Consider the following 20,311-nt stretch of genomic DNA (forward strand, 5'->3'; position numbering starts at 1 on the left):
AACGTGTGCTCACAGCCCAGAAGGCCAAGGGTGTCCTGGGCTGCATCAAAAGCAGCGTGGCCAGCAGGGCAAAGGAGGGGATTCTGACCCTCTGTTCCTCTTTTGTGAGACCTCATCTGGAGGATTGTGCCCAATTCTGGAATCCTCAACAAAAGAAGGAGATGGAGCTGTTGGAACGAGTCCAGAGAAGGCTACAAGGAGGGTCATCCAAGGCCTGGAGCACCTCCCATACGAGGACAGGCTGAGAGAGCTGGGGTTGTTCAGCCTGGAGAAGAAAAGGCTCTGAGGAGACCTTATAGTGGCCTTCCAGTACCTGAAGGGGCTAAAGGAAAGCTGGGGAGGGACTGGTTACAAAGGCTTGGATTAACAGGACGAGGGACAATGGGTATAAACTGGAGACGGACAGACTTAGATGAGACATAAGGAGGAATTTCTTGACTATGAGAGTGGTGAGGCCCTGGCCCAGGTTGCCCAGGGCAGTGGTGGCTGCCCCATCCCTGGAGGTGTTCAAGGCCAGGTTGGATGGGGCTTGGAGCCCCTGATCCAGTGGGAGGTGTCCCTGCCCATGGCAGGGGGTGCAACTGGATGGACTTTTCAACCCAAACTATTCTGTGATTCTACAAAAACCGTACAAAAATGAACTGAAATAAAAACGCTGAGAATGAATAAGAAGGTCTACCATCTTTATTTTTAGACTATCTGGTGTTTAAATGCCAACAGTAACTATCTCCTAATTATTTGTGTATTACTTTACAGGTCTGAAGGTGACAGTTCAAGAAGCATCAGGTAGGTGTATGTTGTATTCTTTCTGTCTTGGTTATCAGAAAATGTTTCATTTAAAAAGCCTAACTATTAGGCTTTTAATATTTTAAAAAATGTTGGGGTTTATTGGTTCTACTTAGCATGCCATTTGTATTTTAAAGGACCTTCTACCTTGGACAAGTTCAGTAATAGGTAACGTGACATTTCCTGGATGCTTTTATCTCCAGTGTGGTTTGAGACTCAGTTTCAGTTTTGATAATTGCAGAAACATATTGCTGGTTAGTTTTTAGTCAAATGTATAATAAATGCTCATTTGTATTGGCAAAGCTGGGAGCCAGATTAGGGGGGCAACATCTGTGTTGGGGAGAAGTCCGTTACTTGTTCAGGCTTTCTTAAGTCTCCCCTCTTTTACTTGGTGATGAGACCCTTCATTGACTCATTACTGCAGTACTCATCTTGCACCTGGAAGGTTCAGTTAATTTAAAGAATTTAATGTAGTTATCACATACTTCACTTATTCATTTAGTATTTTATACTTTCTACCTTGAGGGGAGCTTTTTAAACCAACCTTTTTGAAAAGGTGGCTGAATCAAGCTTTTAGAACTCGTAACAGGGCTCTAAACAGGACTGACACTTTAAAATTGCATAGTTGAATCTGAAAGTGGTTTGTGTTCATTAGACCATTACAGTTAAACAGATGCCTTGATTCTCAAGGAATGTGACCATTGATCAATGATAACAAGATCCAAAATGTTAGCTGTGGGTTCACCATAACACCCTACAGCTTGTTTTGGGAATTGCCAGAACATTGTATTTAAACATATTGTATTTTATTTCTTAAAAAAAAACCCCAGAAACACAAAAGCCAGACCTTTCACTTGCAGAATTAAAAATCCAGTTTTTCCCACAGGTGTGCAGGCTGTCCACAAAACCAGTGAACTGCAGAATAATCAATCCGATATCAGAAGAATAGGAGCCTGTAGGGAGTGATCAAAGATCCCCTGAAATGCATTTTTCTTACAGCAGAAATCAAAAGTGATTACAGTATTGACCCGAGTTCAAGGCTGCTCAGGGGAAGGTGGTGCCGTATTTTTAATAGACAGCAAGTGAACTGGACAAGATCACAAGCTGCTGAAGTTGGGATGGGAGTAAGATGCCTGTGCTTTCTTCCTTGGTGTTGAGTTTAACTTCCAGTAGGGTTGCCAGTGGGCTGGCACGCTGTGGAAGGACTAACGGCGGTCAGCTATTGCAAATGAAAAGTAAGTCCACTGACATGTGAATTTACAGAACTATAATTAAGGTCACATTTCAACCTACCACAGACATTATTGGTTTGACATGCTGAGTCTCCTGTAGTTTTTGGTGGTTCATATTAGGGGGTCGCTGATGCAATCTGAGCTGAGTTCATCATTAGAAACCGTGTTTTGAGGTATTTAAGTAGTGTAGAGGTACAGCTGAAAGCCAGTTACTTCAGATCTGGTTTGGTGCTGCCTAAAATCTAAATGTTAGGAGAACTCTAGCCCTTGCTCCTCGCATGCATCTTAATGAATAAGGATTATTTCATGTGGGGGGTTATTTGACTGACAGGCTGAGGGAGTGGGCTGCAAGACCAATGGAAAAATACTTCTATGCCTTGCCAGATAAATTCTCCACCTTAAAGGAGGGGTCTGCTCAGACTTGTGCTTCTATAGGAACTAGTGATGCTGCGTGCGGCTTATTTCTCCTGTATGCAGGCTTCTGGGTTGTGGTGGTAAAAATCAACACCATGTGTTTGCTGCAGAAACCTTCAGGCAATCAGCATGAATCTTGGAGCATTGATATAATCTTCTGTTTTGAGGCTGTTCAGTGAATTAATTCTGTTATTCACCATGAACTTGACTTACTCCAAGGCACTTGCAGACTTTTATGTTAACCTAAAATCAGGCTAACAGATAAATGCAGTAGCAGGCAGCTCAAGCAGAAGGCAGAGCCGTAGTCCTCCTCTTTCAGTCCAGCTCTTTCATCCTCCCTGTTCAACTGTGTTTCTTACGAGCAGAGGTGAAATGTTTCTGAGGATGTGCTGTTAAGTTTCTGCCTGCATAAAATCCTGGTCAGCTTTGCTTTTCCTTGAACAAAAGCTCACTTATCTATGTTGATGTTGTGTCTTTACATTGTGGTTCATTTCCTTCATACTGTTTTCCTTTGTTTCTCACAAATGAAGATGGGCTGTAATGATCTGAAATGACCTTCTAAGGTCAGCCTAGGGAATACTGCTTAAACACTGAAGAGAAGAAATCCTCATTCCTGCTCACAAAAATATCAGCCAAATACCAGCCAATCATTATGCTGACAGTGCTGTGCCGATAGCTTCTACCAACTTGTTCTGTTGGATTCATGAAGTCTAGGAAGGAGCTACAAGCAGGTGAGAAGACAGGAATAAAATGCACTGTCTGGGCATTAAATGGACAGGTACCATATTGAGTGAAGTTAGTTAAGGGCTCGTCTTTGCAGTTACTTAGCAAAAGTACTGGTTAGGATTGTAGTGTTTGACTCTCACCAGCATTAGCGCTTAAAACAAAAGGACTGCTCTGGAAAACAGAAAAAGAGGTGCGACCATGTATTTTATTTACCTCCTTTCTGCCAGAGATTGTTTTGTGATGGGATGGATGATAGCTTGGCATGTATTTCTCCATCACTAGAGAACTGTACCCTGTGACAGTTTAGTGGCTTGTTCTGGAGAAGCAAGATCTTTCTCATGTTCAGTGCTCATGGGTATGAGATGAACCAGTGCAGGGATTACCTTTGATCTTTGTTTCTAGCAGACATGGGGAGAAACAGATCTGTCTCTTGAATTCAGCTTGATTCCGAGCTGATATGTTGGAGTGACATGGGCAGAGCAGGTATACTCTGAACTGGATCCATCCTTTTCTTTTTCCTTCCTTGTGTCCTGTCAAAACTTTGTACCATTGTCATCCCCATGAAACTTTTTAGTTTTTCTGGAGAGCCTCTTTAGAAGATTTTTCTGAGCAATAAAAAGAAGAATTAGCGTTCAAAAGGGCAGGCAAATATATATCTTGTGAGGATACCTTGCTTGTTTCCTTCCTGTCATTTCTTCCTCTCCTCCCCAACTCTAAGTTGGGATGTCATAGAATCACAGAATCATGGAATGGTTTGGGTTGTAAGGAACCTCAAAGCCAATCCAGTTCCACCCCTGCCACGGGCAGGGACACCTCCCACTGGGTCAGGGACACCTCCCACTGGGTCAGGGACACCTCCCACTGGGTCAGGTTGCTCCAAGCCCCATCCAACCTGGACTTGAACACCTCCAGGGATGGGAGAGCCACCACTGCTCTGGGCAACCTGTTCCAGGGCCTCCCCACCCTCACAGCAAAACATTTCTCCCTGAGATGTCATCTTGATCTCCCTTGTTTCATCTTCAAACCGTTCCCGCTCATCCTATCTCTGCAGTCCCTGATCAAGAGCTCCCCCCCAGCTTTCATTGAATCATAGAATAGTTTGGGTTGGAAAGATCCTTAAAGATCATCCAGTTCCAACCCCCCTGCAACAGGCAGGGACACCCTCCACTAGATCAGGCTGCCCAAGGAGCCTGATGCTTTCCTAGAACCCCTTTCAGTACTGGGGTCTGCTCTAAGGTCTCCCTGGACACTTCTCCAGACTGAACAACCCCAACTCTTTCAGCCTGTCCTCACCTAGGAGGTTCTCCAGCCCTCAGATCATCTTTGTGGCCTCCTCTGGACTTACTCCAACAGATCTATGTCCTTCAAGATCCTTGTTATTCCAATGCTGTGGACTCTAGAGCTTGGTTGGGCAGGGCACACTCAACACACCTATATATATGTGTGCATGGGACTGAGAAAGCTTGGGATGAGTTTGGATGTTTCTTGCCATTGAGTGGGTGTAATCAGTGTCTTGACTGCATCACTTGCGCTGGAATAGCTGGTTTTTTTTCATACTGGAGTGGAATGTCCAATACATGTGATGCCCTAGAGTTTTATTGTGTTGCTCCGTTGCAAAAGTTATTGTGTTGGTGGATTTGGTTTTGGTAGTTTTATAACTTGTCATAAAGATTAAAACTTATCGCAAAGATGTTTTGAAGTGTTCTGAAACGCAGCGAACACTGAATCTCACTATGCAGAAACAAGGTTGTTTCGTAAAAGCAATGTCGTTCTAGATAATACACTGAAATAATTAAAAATCATCCCTTGAAATTCTTTCTGTTTATAATACTATTGTACTATAATGAACTTGGATTGCTTTCCTTTTGGTGAATGCCATGTAATTTTCAAGCCTAGGTATTAAATCTATTAAAATTGATAAATTGCTTTGAACACTTTATGTTCTCAGATGTGATGAATGTATACACAGTGTGAGGTATGGAATTGTCAGTGTGATAGCCCTTTTTAATTAGCTGTCTTTATTCACATGTTTTCAGTAGAAAATGCAATTTTAGTATTTAGTAGTATGGCCTGACAGTTGTGGATAAGAATGTATATCTGTAGCAGAATCTATCAAATCAAAGTTTGCAAAAATAGTATTTTTCAATGATTAGTGACTACAGGATGTTTCTCTTACCTCTAGTATGGACCTTGTCACTCCCAAGTAACATAACAAATGATGGGATGAAAGGAAATGGGCTCAAGTTGCACGACGCAGGGTTAGATTGAATATCAGGAAGAATTTCTCTACTGACAGAGTGGCGAAGCCCTGGCAGAGACTGCCCAGGACGATGGTGGAGTCTCCATCCCTGGAGGGGTTCAAACACCATGTAGAGGTGGTGCTTTGGGACATGATTTGGCAGGTATGGTGGTGTTGAGCTGATGGTTGGACTGGATGAGCTTGAGGTCTTTTCCAACATAAATGATTCTATAATGCTATGATTGTTTTGCTTAATGAACTCAAGGCAACAGAACAGAGGAGTCAAGCAGTGTACAACAGAGGAGTCAGGATCAGTGAGCGTCTCTGAACACTTGAAGCAAACCTCTTAAGTCCTACCCACAAACAGTGCCCCTATTCTGGATCTCCTTCTTTTCCTGTTCTCATTCTTATAAAGGATTAATAGTAGTATGGATGGCTTAAAGATGTTGAGATTTAATTAACCATCCTCCTAGATATTCCTTTGCTGCTTTTCTGCTGGTAGAATAGGTGAGAAGTAACTGCAGTTGAATTCAAATGAATTTCTGATCACAACCTCTCCATGGTATTTCTGGTGCAATGCTGCCACTGCAGCTGATCCTTTGGTTGATGAGCAGAGAGAGAGAATGGAGACGTGCCAAGGCTATATGCACACATGATTTAAGGAATATGTGAAGAAAGAGGAGAGAGCCTGAATGTTAGTTAGAAAAGAGGAAGAAAAAAGAGGGCACTTGAAGTTCTAGCTATGCAGGAAACATAGACTCATAGGATCATAGAATGGCTTGGATTGGAAGGGACCGTAAAGCCCATCCAGTTCCACCCCTGCCATGGGCAGGGACACCTCCCACTGGGTCAGGGTCCTTAAAGCCCCATCCAACCTGGCCAGTGTCTCAGTCTGTAATTCTTTGCAGAATCTAAATAGAAGAGGACATGGAAAGCTTTGCGTCTGTTGAGGGTCATGGAAAAAGGCTAATTTCTTGTAAAGATGTCCATTAGATTAAGTGAAAAAGTAATTGTGTAATTTACTTAGGAGCAGGAAAGCATTGTAGAATATCAGCCTCATTCTGTGCTGCGTTGAGAGTGGGAGGACCTTGGCAAAGCTCAGTAATTAAGCCAGGGAGACTGGCTAGTGGAAAGCAGAGTTTTGGGGGTTTTCTTGTTTGGTTTTACCCCAGTAAGATCTGCGTTAACTGTGACTCGACCTCCTGTCCTTTAACTGGTGAACAACAGGTTTTGGGGAATTGAAGACAGAGATGCTTGTGAAACTGTTCTTCAAGTTCAAGTGTATTGCTTTGTAGTCTAAGTGAATCAGTGACTACAAGTAAAAAGGGCCTTTTCTGCCTGGTTTTAATCATTCTATAAAGACTTCTCTACAGTTTTGTAACTGGAGCTTAAAATATGCAAAATCACCATTTGTTACTGGTTCGAAAAACAACAAAAAAACTTCCCCTGATGGATTTTTGCATAAATGTCAGGCTGTCTCTGTACAGTAGAGTGGAATATGATGAGTTTCCAAATGTTAATTTAATTTAGTTTTATTGCTACTAACGGAAATAAAATATATGGAAACAACTCCTAGTAGCTGAGCTGGCTGTGGAGTTGCCAACAGCTTTAAAATTACAAAGCTTTAATCTGAATTTGAGGATGAAAGAACAGTAATACAGTCATCAATTTGTCAGACCTGTTTCTTTGTCATCTTAAGTAGGGACGCTTGTGATGTTGAAAAAACCCAGATATTTTTCCTAAAACAGTACGAAACATCTACTTTTACAGAATAAATGAGACTAAACTAAAAAAAAAAAAATGAAAGAAGTTTGGGAGTACATATTCATATTTCTTATTAAAAGTCTATCATCCTGTGAACCTTGGAATCACATGAAGAGTGTGCTGTAATTTATATGATTTACCAGGAGTAGGAGATGGTATTGATGTTAGAAGTCTTCGTACAGAGTGCTCAAATCAGCACTCCCTTTGTTCTTGGCTGTATCCCTGAACAAGAGCAAGTCACCCTTATTACCACACACCACAGGCTCTCTGTGTATATACATTAATGAATGCTTTGGAATTGAGGGACTTTCTTGTGACAACTGCTTTCATTCCATTTCATGGCACTTTGGGATGTTGTTCAGTAGAGATGGTGGGGTTGGGCTGGCGGTTGGACTGGATGAGCTTAGAGGTCTTTTCTAACCTAAACAACTCTATGCTTCTTAGAATGGTTTGTTGGAATCCTCAACATAAGAAGGAGATGGAGCTGTTGCAACAGATCCAGAGGAGGCTACAAAGAGGATCCGAGGGCTGGAGCACCTCTGCTGTGAGGACAGGCTGCTGAGTTGGGGTTGCTCAGCCTGGAGAAGAGAAGGCTCCAAGGAGACCTTATAATGACCTTCCATTACCTGAAGGGGCTACAAGAAAGCAGGGGAGGGACTGTTCCCAAAGGCTTGTAGTGATAGGTCAAGGGGCCATGGGTATAAACTGGAGAGGGGAAGATTTAGACTGGACATAAGGAAGAATTTCTTCACTAAGATAGTGGTGATGCCCTGACCCAGGCTGTCCAGGGAAGCTGTGGCTGCCCCATCCCTGGAGGTGTTCAAGGCCAGGCTGGATGGGCCTTGGGCAGCCTGATCCCGTGGGAGGTGTCCCTGCCCATGGCAGGGGGTGGAACGGGATGAGCTTTGAGGTCCTTTCCAACCCAAACTATTCCAGGATTCATCGCTTCATATTTCATCTGTGGACCATGAGTTATTAGATTAAGTACAGCAGATATTTGACCACACAATCCAAGGCAACAAAGGAAGGAAATCTGCCACAGAACCTTCTTGAAGAAAAGATGGTTGTGAATAGAGGGTAACGCAGCATTGCTGGCTTTTTTCCGTGATCAGGGCCCCAGTCTCGGGACTGCTGTCCAGGCAGGAGAACCGTGTGCTGAGATGGTAATGGATAGAGAAGGATGAGGGTGAGGAACCTGAACCACAGGGTCAGTGACACAGCAGTGAGCAGATTTCCTGATTTTGGTGTCTTGCCCAAAGACAAGACACTTAAGCTGTGTCTTAAGTGACACAGCTGTATCACTTAAGCTGTATCCCTAATTTTAGATATGCACTTGAACCACACTCTGGGAACTTGATGGTATTGAATTATAACAGAATGTTAAATTCTAGATATTCTAGGTCTATCTATTTAGATAACATAAAAGCAGCGAACTCTAGCCATGCAAGCGCTAGCTAATGAGTATTCTTAAAAGCTGAGTAATATTTTCTGAGTAGATCCTCTCGTTAGTAAAACACACCTCATTAACATCTTAGAATTAGTTTAAGCTTCTATTAATGAGCAACTGTAATTGTAACTCCAGATATTCTTGGAGTTGATGAAAAGAAATTAGCCTTGTTTCTGAAATCTTGTGTATGCAACTAGTATGTCTGCTCTGCCTTTCTCACTGCTAGAGGAATGCATGCTTATTTATAAGATTTAATAGCAGACTGGATTTATCTCCCTCCTCCCCCTGACTTTCCATTAGGGTTATACCTTATAAATCGTTTTGTGAAATAATAGATGAAGCATTAGCAAAGCTTACCAAAACCAATAATTATTCGGTAGAATCCAAAGTGATCAGAAGTTTCCTCATAATTATGGATATCTGGAACCTGCCATCTCCACTTGTATTTTGCTAAGCTCTAATGTTCCTTAAAAATTGTCTGTAAGAGGCTCTGTAGGCTTGTTAATTGATTAAGTTTCTTTCTACTTATAAATCAGACAGTTTATTGAATGAGCTCTCTCGGATGCCTAGCAGCATCGGCGTTGTCTTGTACTCATTTGACTACTCAGAACTTAATTTGTAATTGGGAGGGGGGAAAAAATTCAAAAGGCTGGTGAAAAGGATGTGATTCACTGATAGTTAGGGTGGTAGATTACAGTAAAACTCATGAAATTCTCTGAATTTTCCATACTAAACGCCATTCATCATTTTGTCACTGGTGAAGAGCTGCATCGAAAGGAATGGATAGCAAAATGAAATGTGTGTTGTGGAGCGGTAGGTGATGTGTGGGGTGGGAAAGATTTTACAACAGGTGGATGTCACAGTCGGCAGGACAGGCTAACCTGCCAGGACAGCAGGTTCAGATACCGAGAAATTGAGGCACAAACAAGGCCAGGTATTGCCCACGACCATTTAACTGTTCATTAGAAGAGAGGGAGAGAGGGGCATGAAAAGAAAGAAGAAGAACAGGGTGGGAGGGAGAGTGCATGAGACAACAGCGAGAGTCACCACTGGATTTCTGTGATGTCCTGGGTCCGTCTCACGGGAGGTGGGGCTGGGCTGGTCCTGAAGAAGGGCGGCAGCCCCCGCAGGGTCAGTGTCCTTTTACACCATCTCTGCTGCGGGTGCCATCCCACCCACTGTGGAGCTGGACAGTCTGATCGGGACCATCTCATCTGCTCCCAGGTGAAGTTTAGAAGGTCTGGTCAGGGGACAGCACGTGGCTATGACAGGCCACGAGCTCACAGCCCCCGGTGCTCAGCCTGGGCCAGACCTCCACCCACCCACCACTGCGTGCCCCAAGCTGCCACAAGCAAAGCAGCTGCAGATACACAGACTTTATCATATACCTCTCTTCTTCATGCCATTGTCTTTGAGCCCTGCCAAACATAAAACCCAACCGTCACAGTGGGTTCATAATTGAATAGGAATTTTTGCTCTTCTGTGGTGCTTCAGTAAGACTTGTGTTTGTAGGATGCGGTAAGAAGGCAACAACTGTGTGTCAAACAGAATCATATTCTTAGATGTTGCTCTTTCTCTGGACAGCACTTTAAATTCTGTGATGTGGACAGATGAGTGACAGCCGTCGTTCCCTTTCGCTTTCTGAGGGAAGTCAAAAGTTTCTGTGTGGAGGGAAATAGTCAAGTGGAGATTTGGGTGGTATTTGCAAGACACTCGCCAGGTTGGAAGACAAGGTGATACTGCTTCACGCAGCCAGATTAGCCAGAGTTTCACATCACTGCTCTGAATGTACTAATGTGTTTGAAACCACTCTGTGGCCTATGCTTTCTACCGTGCTCTTCATGGTATACAATGAGCTGGTGTTATCAGAGACTCTGAATGGTGGTTGAGAGCAGAATGTGGCCATAAATACACTTTAGTTGACAAGAAGTCGTTATTTGAGCTCTGTAATACAGTTTTCATAAATTTTTAACTTCATATTCTTTTTAACGTGATCTCTCCTCTCTGGTGACCAATGACAGGACCCGAGGGAATGGCAGGGAGATGTGCCAGGGGAGGATTAGGTTGGACATTAGGAAAAGGTTCTTCTCCCAGAGGGCGGTGGAGCCCTGGGACAGCTCCCAGGGAAGCAGTCACAGCCCCAAGCCTGACAATATTCCAGAAGCCTTTGGCCAACGCCCTCAGCCCCATGGTGTGAGTGTTGAGGTGTCCTGTGCAGGGACAGGAGTTGGACTCAATGATCCTTTAGGGTCCCCTGTAACTCAGGACATTCCGTGATTCTAACATTTGAACAGAATGAACTCAACATAGGAAAGTTTTTTTCCTCAAGCATAATTTTGTTCAGTGTAATGAAATAACTTGACAGTGTCAGTAGTGGCTTTTCAGGCACTTGATTATTGAGAAGGGGAATTACACAAATTGATTTTATACTGCAACTAGACCTTCAAGACTTCATGGTGACGCTGAATGCTTTAATTGGGGTTTGGTGTGTTTTTTGTTTTTTTCAGTTGGGTTTTTTTTAAGTACACCATGTGAGATGTTTTAAAACTTTCTGATTTTCAAAGAAGGTTGAGTGTACACCTCAACAATTGGTCTGAGTGTTTCAAATTGCGTGCCTGACTTGCCAAGCAGAATGACTCATATATTTTAAAAAACACTTGTGAGTCCAGTATTGATATCAGATCAGAGTGACATTTCAGCATTGAGCACCTACAAGAGTAGATGTAGAATATTACCTAGTAAAGATTCAGAAGATAACATCGGCAATGTCGGTGAGAAGCATTTCTTTTATGATCCATTGTTTTTACATGTTCCATGTTGGAAGAAGGAAAATGAGATTAATACAGTGCTTTTCACAGAATGAATCATGGAGTAACTTGGGCTGGAAGGGACCTCAAAGCCCATCCAGTCCCACCCCTGCCATGGGCAGGGACACCTCCCCCTGCATCAGGGGCTCCAAGCCCCATCCAACCTGGCCTTGAACCCCTCCAGGGATGGGGCAGCCACCACTGCTCTGGGCAACCTGGGCCAGGGCCTCCCCACCCTCACAACAAAACATTTCTCCCTAAGATCTCGTCTCAGTCTCCCCTCTTTCAGCTGAAAACCCCTCGTCCTGTCCCTGTCCTCTCTGATCCAGAGCCCCTCCCCAGCTTTCCTGGAGCCCCTGTAGGTACTGGAAGGGCACTTTTCTGAGACAGTTTAGTCAAGATAGAAGTAAACTGAATTCTACTTCTTGGGTGGTAAACCCAGAATCATATTTTTGCCTCCAAGTATAATGTGGAACTGTACAACAGTGCCAGGCAGTAGGAGGAAGGTGGTCGAGAGAACCTCTTTAACATGACTTCACAAGGAGTCTGTGATTCTGTGCTTAACGTACTAACTAACTGTTTTATTTTTTATGGATTGCTTTTTTAACATACTGAAGAACCTTCAGGCGTATCGTAATGACTCGCAAGGAAATACATGGCAAGGAAATAAAATAGCATTGTACTGGTAGGTGAGTTAAGGGGAAAAGGGCTAACTTTTTTTTTGCTGTGTAAACACAGGTAGGTGTGTCTTTGCAGTGTAATGACTTTTTTTTGCTTCAGGTCATGTATTATACTAGTAGTTTGACTTCTGAATTACTAAGATTCTGACCTTTTCTACTGAAAAGTAGCATCATGTCTCGCTAAAAATCGGAAACCATCCAGGTGGATACACTAGCATATGCAAGCATTTTGTCTAAAATTATTTCCACTGGAAATAGACAGCTGTAATTTATGTAAGTTTGTAAGTGCTGATTGTGCTCAACAGAATTCTCTTGACAGGCTGGCAGTTGTTGAATTTGCAGTCTTGAAAAGACAAAGCTTCGTAAGTGGCTTCACATTAATTCTATGCAGCTGATCTTTATACTCGGCTCTTGAAGGACCAGTTCTTGTTCAGAAGTAAGCCCCTTGGTTACTATGTAAGATAAGGTTCACTTAATGAGCAATGTGTGAACAACTTAATTGGTCAGTTGAGTGCTTCTAGTGCCACAGGATTTCTCTTTTGTGTAGATAAATTTCCTTCATGACTTTGCCATGCCTCAGTAAATTCTGAATTGCTTTTGTTCTCTTCTATTAGAATTGACACTAAAAGTTGGATAAATCTATGACATCAAATATAAGTATAAAGAAGAAGAAATGTAGAATGCTTTATACTTCCTGTGGGCTTCGTAGTCTTCTTAGAATCACAGAATAGCTTGGGTTGGAGGGGACATCAAAGCCCATCTGGTTCCAACCCTCTGCCATGGGCAGGGACACCTCCCACTGGGTCAGGTTGCTCCAAGCTCCATCCAACCTGGCCTTGAACACCTCCAGGGATGGGGCAGCCACAGCTTCCCTGGGCAACCTGGGCCAGGGCCTCCCCACTCTCATCGTGAAGAAATTCATCCGTATGTCCAGTCTAAATTGGCCCCTCTCCAGTTTATACCCATTGTCCCTTGACCTATCACTGCAAGCCTTTGTAAGCAGTAAACAGGGGCCTTGGTTAATCATAGAAACGTGGAATGGTTTGGGTTGGAAGGGACCTCAAAGCCCATCCAGCTCTCTCCCTGCCATGGGCAGGGCCACCTCCCACTGGATCAGGGGCTCCAAGGCCCATCCAACCTGGCCTTGAACACCCCCAGGGATGGGGCAGCCACAGCTTCTCTGGGCAATGAACAATAAGGAGAGAGGGTTAAATGTCCACTTTGTTGTGAGCCACTGCAGTCCTAACAAAAGCTGTATGACAGGGCTGCCTTCTGGGTTGCAAACTGTTGTTATGATAAACAAGTTAGAGAGTGGGCATTTCCAGCATTTCCTATAAATGAAAAGCTTGCTGTTAGTTAATAAAAATGTGAAAAAATAATCCAAAATCTACTTAGAGTTTTGCACTGTTATTTGGCTTTAAAAGTGAAAGGAAGCTTTAACCAAGATCGGGTCTGATTTTTGTTTGCTAGAGGTTTTCTTTCTGCTCTATGTACAGAACAGTGTGGCTCCCGGTACAAGATTGCAATAACAGACCAAGAAACATCAGTGTTGTCTCAGTCCCTTTTGGAATCAGTAGGGTAAAAAGGCAAGGGCATCCATTCCCAAGTTTGTGTTTGGGGTTGCTTTGTTTACTTTTTGAAGGGGTTTTTGGTGACTTTCATTTTCCTTTTTAATCCTTTGATGAGCCTTCAAAGGATTGGCTGCATGACTGCTCCCCACTCGGTGAGGGGAGAGTGTTCTGCCTGGGATATAGGAGGGCTAAGTTGGCATTAGATATTTCTGAGATGTTGCTGGGCATGAGATTTTTGAGATCTTACTAGATATGCATTTTCCAGTAGTAGGGAAGAGAATCCATGTGGCTGTCCGGCATATAAACAAACTGTGCCACTGGCCATAGGTTTCCCAGTTCAAGTCAAGCAGTAGCTGTGAAGAAAAGATGTCTTATAATGTACTTATACAGAGGAGCTGAAGACTTAACTGGAAAAGAGAAGGAAAAAACATCATTTGTATATATCATTGATGATATCAACCTATTATGCTCATCATAACAGGATATAAGGTATTTTGGAATGTAGTTGACTTAAGTACTGTGCCTTTAATGTTTCAGCTCAGTTTTAAGTCTGTATCTCTCTTGGAGGAGCATATTCTTGTACTGTTTGAAATCAGGATCCCAGTGAATGAAAATTTTTATGTAGTCAATGGATTCTAATTAGCCAAGTGTTAGTGATGGGAGATTTTTGGTTTTTAATTTAAATAAGCTATAAAGAAACGTGGGGGGAAGGAGAGGAGAAATTCTATGGTCACGTTACAGTGAGGAGCAGAAAAGACAAAAGTTTCTGTGGTCTAAGTAATAAAACAATAGACACAAACCTTTACAGTGCAAAGAAAACATTGGAAAAAATAGAAATATAGTGAACTTCTCATGCATCAGTGGAGAATTCCTTTCCTACTGCAACTACAGAGAGCATGGGAAAAATACCATAGCTTTGATTTCCTCCAAATACCAAGTTTCCTAAGGAATGGGAATTGCATGAGAGGACAAAGGGCCTTTTTTGTCTGCTGTACGTGTAGCATGCACTTGAAGGCAGATTTCTGAGCTGATGGACAAAAACTCTTCTAGAGAAGCGTCCGATAGTGAACTTGGATGAATGATGGAGTATAAGTGTAGGCATCCTCACTTTCTACAATATGGAAGCAGAGGCCAAGGAGTTCTTTGAGTTCAGTGGCTGTATTAGTTGTTTCTTTACTGCCGTCTCCTAATGTTTGTCTTCAGGTTGCTGTGGCCACCAATGTCGTACAGGGGCAGGAGCGCGAGAATAAGATCTATGACTAGATTTGATAGTTGTGGCAATAGAATGTTGTCACATCATTTCAAATTATATTTAACTGTTCTAACTTCTTTTGTGAATGAAGCTGTAGATTTTGCCTTCATTTCAAAGGTGAACAAAAGCAGTAAGATAGCCTTTCATACGTACTTCTTGTTATTAAAGCATAGTGAAGGCTGTAAAGGTTTCTGTGACTTCTTTAGTAAAAATTACTAACTGAAAGCTTTGACCTTTTATGCCTCTCTGACTTTGCCCTATCGTTAGCTGTGTTCCATTAAGGTTAAGAGGAGAAAGTAATGCACTTTAATTTGTCTCCAAAACACATGCCCTTACTTGCTGAAATCCCATATTGATTCTGGTCTTATCTGCTGAACGTATCTGTAAATACTTTCAGCTAGTCTTGCCTAATTTCTGCTATCAATTTGGCCTCATTAACTTCTTGTTGATTAAATCAAACACGTTACTTTGGGTACTCCTGTAATTTATTTATAACAGTTAACTTTATAGGGGAATAAGATTTCTCCTCTGAATTTTAATGCAGGAAACCAGTATCTGTATACAGTAATAAATGTTGGAGCCAAAATTAATGGAGCTGCACTAAATACTAGATACACTTACCGTACAACAAATAGAATAAGGCTTTTGAAGATAAATATTAACTGACCTGCTCTTGGTTTTAGTCAAGTTTCATTCTAACCTGTGTTGTGTATGATGCTTAAGTGTTGAGTTTTATACTCAGGAACTATGTTGTAAAGGGTTGTGAAGTTAGAGAACGTTCTCTGGGTATCCTCAGTCATTCAGTTTCTTCATGTGCTTTTGTTTATTATATGATGAAACTTGATCTTTGAAACATTAGAAGTGATAAAGACTGGAACATCTCACTCAAGTTAAAATGAACTTTGAACTCAAATCAATTGGATTCTTCCTTTCTAGAAAAAAAACCTGTAAAACCAATCTGTAAAACCACTGTATAATAATAACTGTATAAATAACTGTATAATAATAACTGTATAAATACTGTAAAACCAATCGTATGCATGAATTAAGATGACATTATTCAGTTTTGGGGAAAAAAATGTCACTTTGTGCTTAAGCAATATCAAAAACCCAGGAAGAAGTTATTTGAAACACTAGCCTTCTAATAACCCCCTCAGCTCTGATGCATAAAGTGAGGAAGGTTTCCACTCTGCAATGAAGATGAGGCTTTCAGCTCCCACATTGCCATGTAGCATGTGCTCAGAAAATGCTAAGATAAGCTTGACTTGCCTGAGTTACCACAGCTCTTTTTTTCCTTATCTTTTCCTTCTGTCTTTTGTTTTAAAGTGAGCTGCTTTGAAAAGCACTGCTGTAAGTAATGTCCTGACCTATGTGTGGCTCTGCAAAAATGACAATAAGCTTTTCACAAACACGGCTACAGAGGACTAAATGCTACCAGGTGACACTAGCGAGGTATTTGAGCATAACTTTGATAGGCACTTTATCGATTGTGAATGAGTGTTTGACTTCCAAGAACTGGGTCTACTGTGATGATGAGCTCCTATGCTGTTTGTAATCCTGTGGCACTAAAATGTGCTGCGTGTCTGAAATAATTGTGTATGTACAGCCAATGTAATCAAGTTCCTTAGGAGATGTTTTCTAGAGCATCCTTCAGAATTCAGGTATCTGAACTGCTTAACAGCCTTATATACAGACCTTGGAAAAAAACACAAAGAATATCTAGGAAAAGATGTCAGCATCGAGTAACGCGCATGCTGCTGGGGAAAGAAATACGATGTGTGTTGCTTTGGGATGCTGAAGAGAAACTTGCCAAGCTATTCAAATTACACCATCAACAGGCCTACCTAAACTATTCTATGCCTGCATTTTTGAGGTTGATCTTTCTTTGAAACTCAAAGCAAACATCACTTTTCCAAATCTGGATTCTTAAGAAGGAGTTGACTCCTGTTCTGTTAGTTTTTCTGGCCCTTCTTAGGAAGTAGTCGCTCTCCTCTAAGGCATGGGGCATTGGGTAGTTCACATGGCAAAGGACTTACCCAGACCAAACACAGAGTTACCAAATGAACCAACAGTTTTTATCTACTTGGTCTTTTGTTGTAGCTCCCTAAGATTTTGGAAGTTAAAAAGAAAATTGAGGAAGCTGAACAAACCTCTTCGTTGCACAATGGATTTTGTAAATATGACTGGGTCATCCATGAACCTGTTGCCAGCTTTTTTTTCATTGTTCTTGCATTCTGTTTGGAAGGCCAAGGCATGGTTTGCCTAAATGTTTTGGCTGAATCCAAAGAGGATTGGAAAATGTCAAGGCTAAGTGACTGAACGTTTTGGTAATTTCTGGCTTCGCAACTTGGCTAAATTGCTTTATAATCCTTGTTCTGTGGAGCTAGAGGAATTTCTCTCAGACGTGCTCATGATTAAGCTGGAGAGGGTCTGAAGGGGTTAAACTGATGCGATAATCTCAGAGTACAGAATTTATGCTGGATTATATTGTAAAAGAAAAAAGTAGAGAGAGATTTAAGGAAGACTAAAGGTAATAACCTGCTTTCTTATTTGCCGTTGTGTTTCTATGAAAACCTCTGGTGTCTGCCACTTTGCCCAGGTCCTGACTAGAAGATTTTATCAGAGCAAGACTGATCCTCTGAGGAGGCTCTGTCCTGGCTGATTGCGTGCCATATGGTGATGACAAAATGGTCTACAGGGAGGGAATTGCTCCTTGCTCAGTCCATTATTTAAACAGCTGATTCTGTCTCAGATGTAGCTCCAGCCCTAACGTGTTCAGAATCACTCTATCTCTTCTTGCCCTTCCTGTGTGAGGCCCGGATTTTATGCCAATCCGTTCTCTTTCTATAAAGCCTGAGCAAAGGGGATCTGCTTCAGCAGATGAGTCATTTCTCAGTGCTGCAGGGCAGCAAATGTGCCTTCTTTCTTGTAAAACAATCCTTGCAATGACGAAGCATTATTAATGTCCCACATGTGCCATTGAAATCTGTTTCTCTAACGGCAATCTTGTTAGGAAGAAACAGCGTACAAATTTGTGGAAGCTTGATTTTCCATATGAAGAAAGCAGCGCTATATCGATAGCATAAACCAGAAAGGCTTATGTGTTCTTAAGATCTGCACTCTGTCTCTGTAGTGCGGCTGCATCGTTTTAAGGAGGTTGCATAATCATGGCTTATGTTCTGGTTCTCTACAAATTTTCCTTCAAAATCCTAAAGTACATCACAACAACATTAGGTTTTCTTTTATAGAATGTACGTTTTCTACTCCTTGAAGACCAAAGCCTTTAGAACAACATTGCAATAATGTAAATGTTCTGAGACAGCATACAATACTGTGTTGGTCTGGGTGTAAAAGATTTAAACTGAACTGAATAAAATAAATCGAATTTGTGTATGTATGTGTATGTGTATTAATGCAGAGTCAAAGTAGCCTGTAAGGAACAGTCCTGTTCTATAACAATATGTCATGACTCAAGCATTTAAAGGACTCCAGGAAATCTCTATGAGAGCTTAAGGCATTTAAACACATATTACTCCAAGAATCTTAATCACACTGTGAAAAGAATACTCTTTTAATTTCCTGTTTCAACTCCATAGTAGATGCTAGTGTATGTATGTATTTGTTGGTGGAATGGTGTAGGTAAAAAGGTTGGGGGCTTAACATATTTCCTTTCCTTTTCATTTGAGTTAATTTGAAGTAAAGGCATCATGAGCGCATGCCAAGCAAGGAAAACTGAAGGGGCCAGAGGTGAAGTTCAAGGATAACTCCTCACTTAAAGCAGTGTAGCTGCCTTTTAGGGGGATCTGGTGGGATATTGAACAGACAGACTTACAGTAAGAGGTGCAGCACTATTCTCCTAACCTTCATCTTGTTGTATGTCAGTGCTTGAGTGCGTATATTTTCTATGGTTGCATTTACATTTTAGTGCTAATGAGCCTTGAACACTGCTCTCGGGCCACGCTCAGCGAGTAATTCTTCATTTTATGCCTTGCCAAGAGTGACCCCCCTTCCAAATTACATTAGACCATTGAAACTATAACATAAAAAAACCAAACCCCCAGGCCCACCCCATTATGTAATGCTGGGTACCATCAACTTTCTCATTTATGAAAATAAATAGGGAAATGCTTCCAAACTTGCTCCAAAATTACAAATAGCAGCTGGCCTTCCATTCCTCTGTTGATATCGTACGTCTTTCGCCATCCGTGCCTGACCTAAGTCATTACCAGTCTGAAGCTTTTATGGAGGTCTTTTAATGTGGTTCAGTAATGAGCATTTTAATTATCACTTCAAGGACGAAGATCCTGCTGCTGCTTCTTAGCCAAAATGGGGCGATGCTAAAGGGTTAGGATTAGAAGAGGATCATAAAAGCTTATTTTTTTAATTAGCTACTGACAAAATTGATATCCACTCCCTGAAAGGCTGTAGGAAGTTATCAGGCAATAGATAACTAACAGTAGAATAAGAATGGAAAGGTACAGTAAGACTTTTATGCAAACAAATAAATTACCGGTTCTTTATTCAGAAAGGATGCTGTGATTGCTAAAGCTTGTCTGTTCTCAGTTCCCGTTACAAGTGAAAAGTATTTGCCAATTAAATGTTGCGAGTGGAAAAAGCAAGTGCACTTAACCAAACCTGCAAGAGTGGTGATTTCTGTTCCGACCACCACAAGGTAACACCCAGGCTTTTGTTTTTTCCTACTTCTAAAAGTAGCAAGCAGTAACAGATGATAATCAGGGAATTTCCTCTTAGATAAAAGTGCCAACCAAATGGGCTGTCTGCACTGATCTCCATGGGCTCTTTCTAAGTAAAGTCATTCTTCCTTCTATAAATTATCTAAGAGTGGTTCAGATCTCTGGCTTGAGCATCTTCCTGTTCCCCTGTATCATTGAAGTAGCAAATGGGGCTCTCCTGCTGGTGCGGTGGAGGATGCAGAGGTAGATTTGTCAAAGCTGCATGAATTTCATGCAGCTGTAAGTAAGTCTCATTAGTGAACATAAGCTTATCCTTTATGCTCATTTTTGCAGGGAACTCGATATTAGTTTTCAAAGTTAAAAAATTTGAGTTGTAGCTCTTACTCTTCAGTTGCTTTGTGGAAGATGGAGCTGACGCACAATGCTTAATGCATTAAAACTTAATGTGCACTTAACTGATTCTTAAATGGACTCTTGGCAAAAACACAGATTAAAACTCATATTTTGAAAGATGATGTAGTGTGGATTTATCTTTTTGGAAGACCAAGAAATGAAAGATGGAGTGTTTGAATGATTAAGATAAATTTTAAGTTCAGACTGTTTCTTTGAAGTGCTGTTGTACCACTTCATTCATTACTTTCTTTTATAACCAGTGGCTTTGCTCTTGGACTTTGTTCACTTTGCCTGAAAGGCTTGTAT

The 20,311-nt window shown here is 41.7% G+C and overlaps 1 protein-coding gene across 1 annotated transcript in view; it reads left to right on the top strand.

Annotated features, from left to right (window-relative positions):
- Positions 1 to 20,311, top strand: part of LOC138725126 (IQ motif and SEC7 domain-containing protein 3-like) — a 180,083-nt gene that overhangs the window by 74,184 nt on the left and 85,588 nt on the right. Inside the window, exon 2 of the mRNA XM_069865713.1 lies at positions 757 to 786. Within this exon, the coding sequence (XP_069721814.1) occupies positions 757 to 786 (30 nt within the window). The remainder of the gene's footprint in view (positions 1 to 756; positions 787 to 20,311) is intronic.

Source organism: Phaenicophaeus curvirostris, chromosome 11 (assembly GCF_032191515.1).
Source record: "Phaenicophaeus curvirostris isolate KB17595 chromosome 11, BPBGC_Pcur_1.0, whole genome shotgun sequence".
Taxonomy (NCBI): domain Eukaryota; kingdom Metazoa; phylum Chordata; class Aves; order Cuculiformes; family Cuculidae; genus Phaenicophaeus; species Phaenicophaeus curvirostris.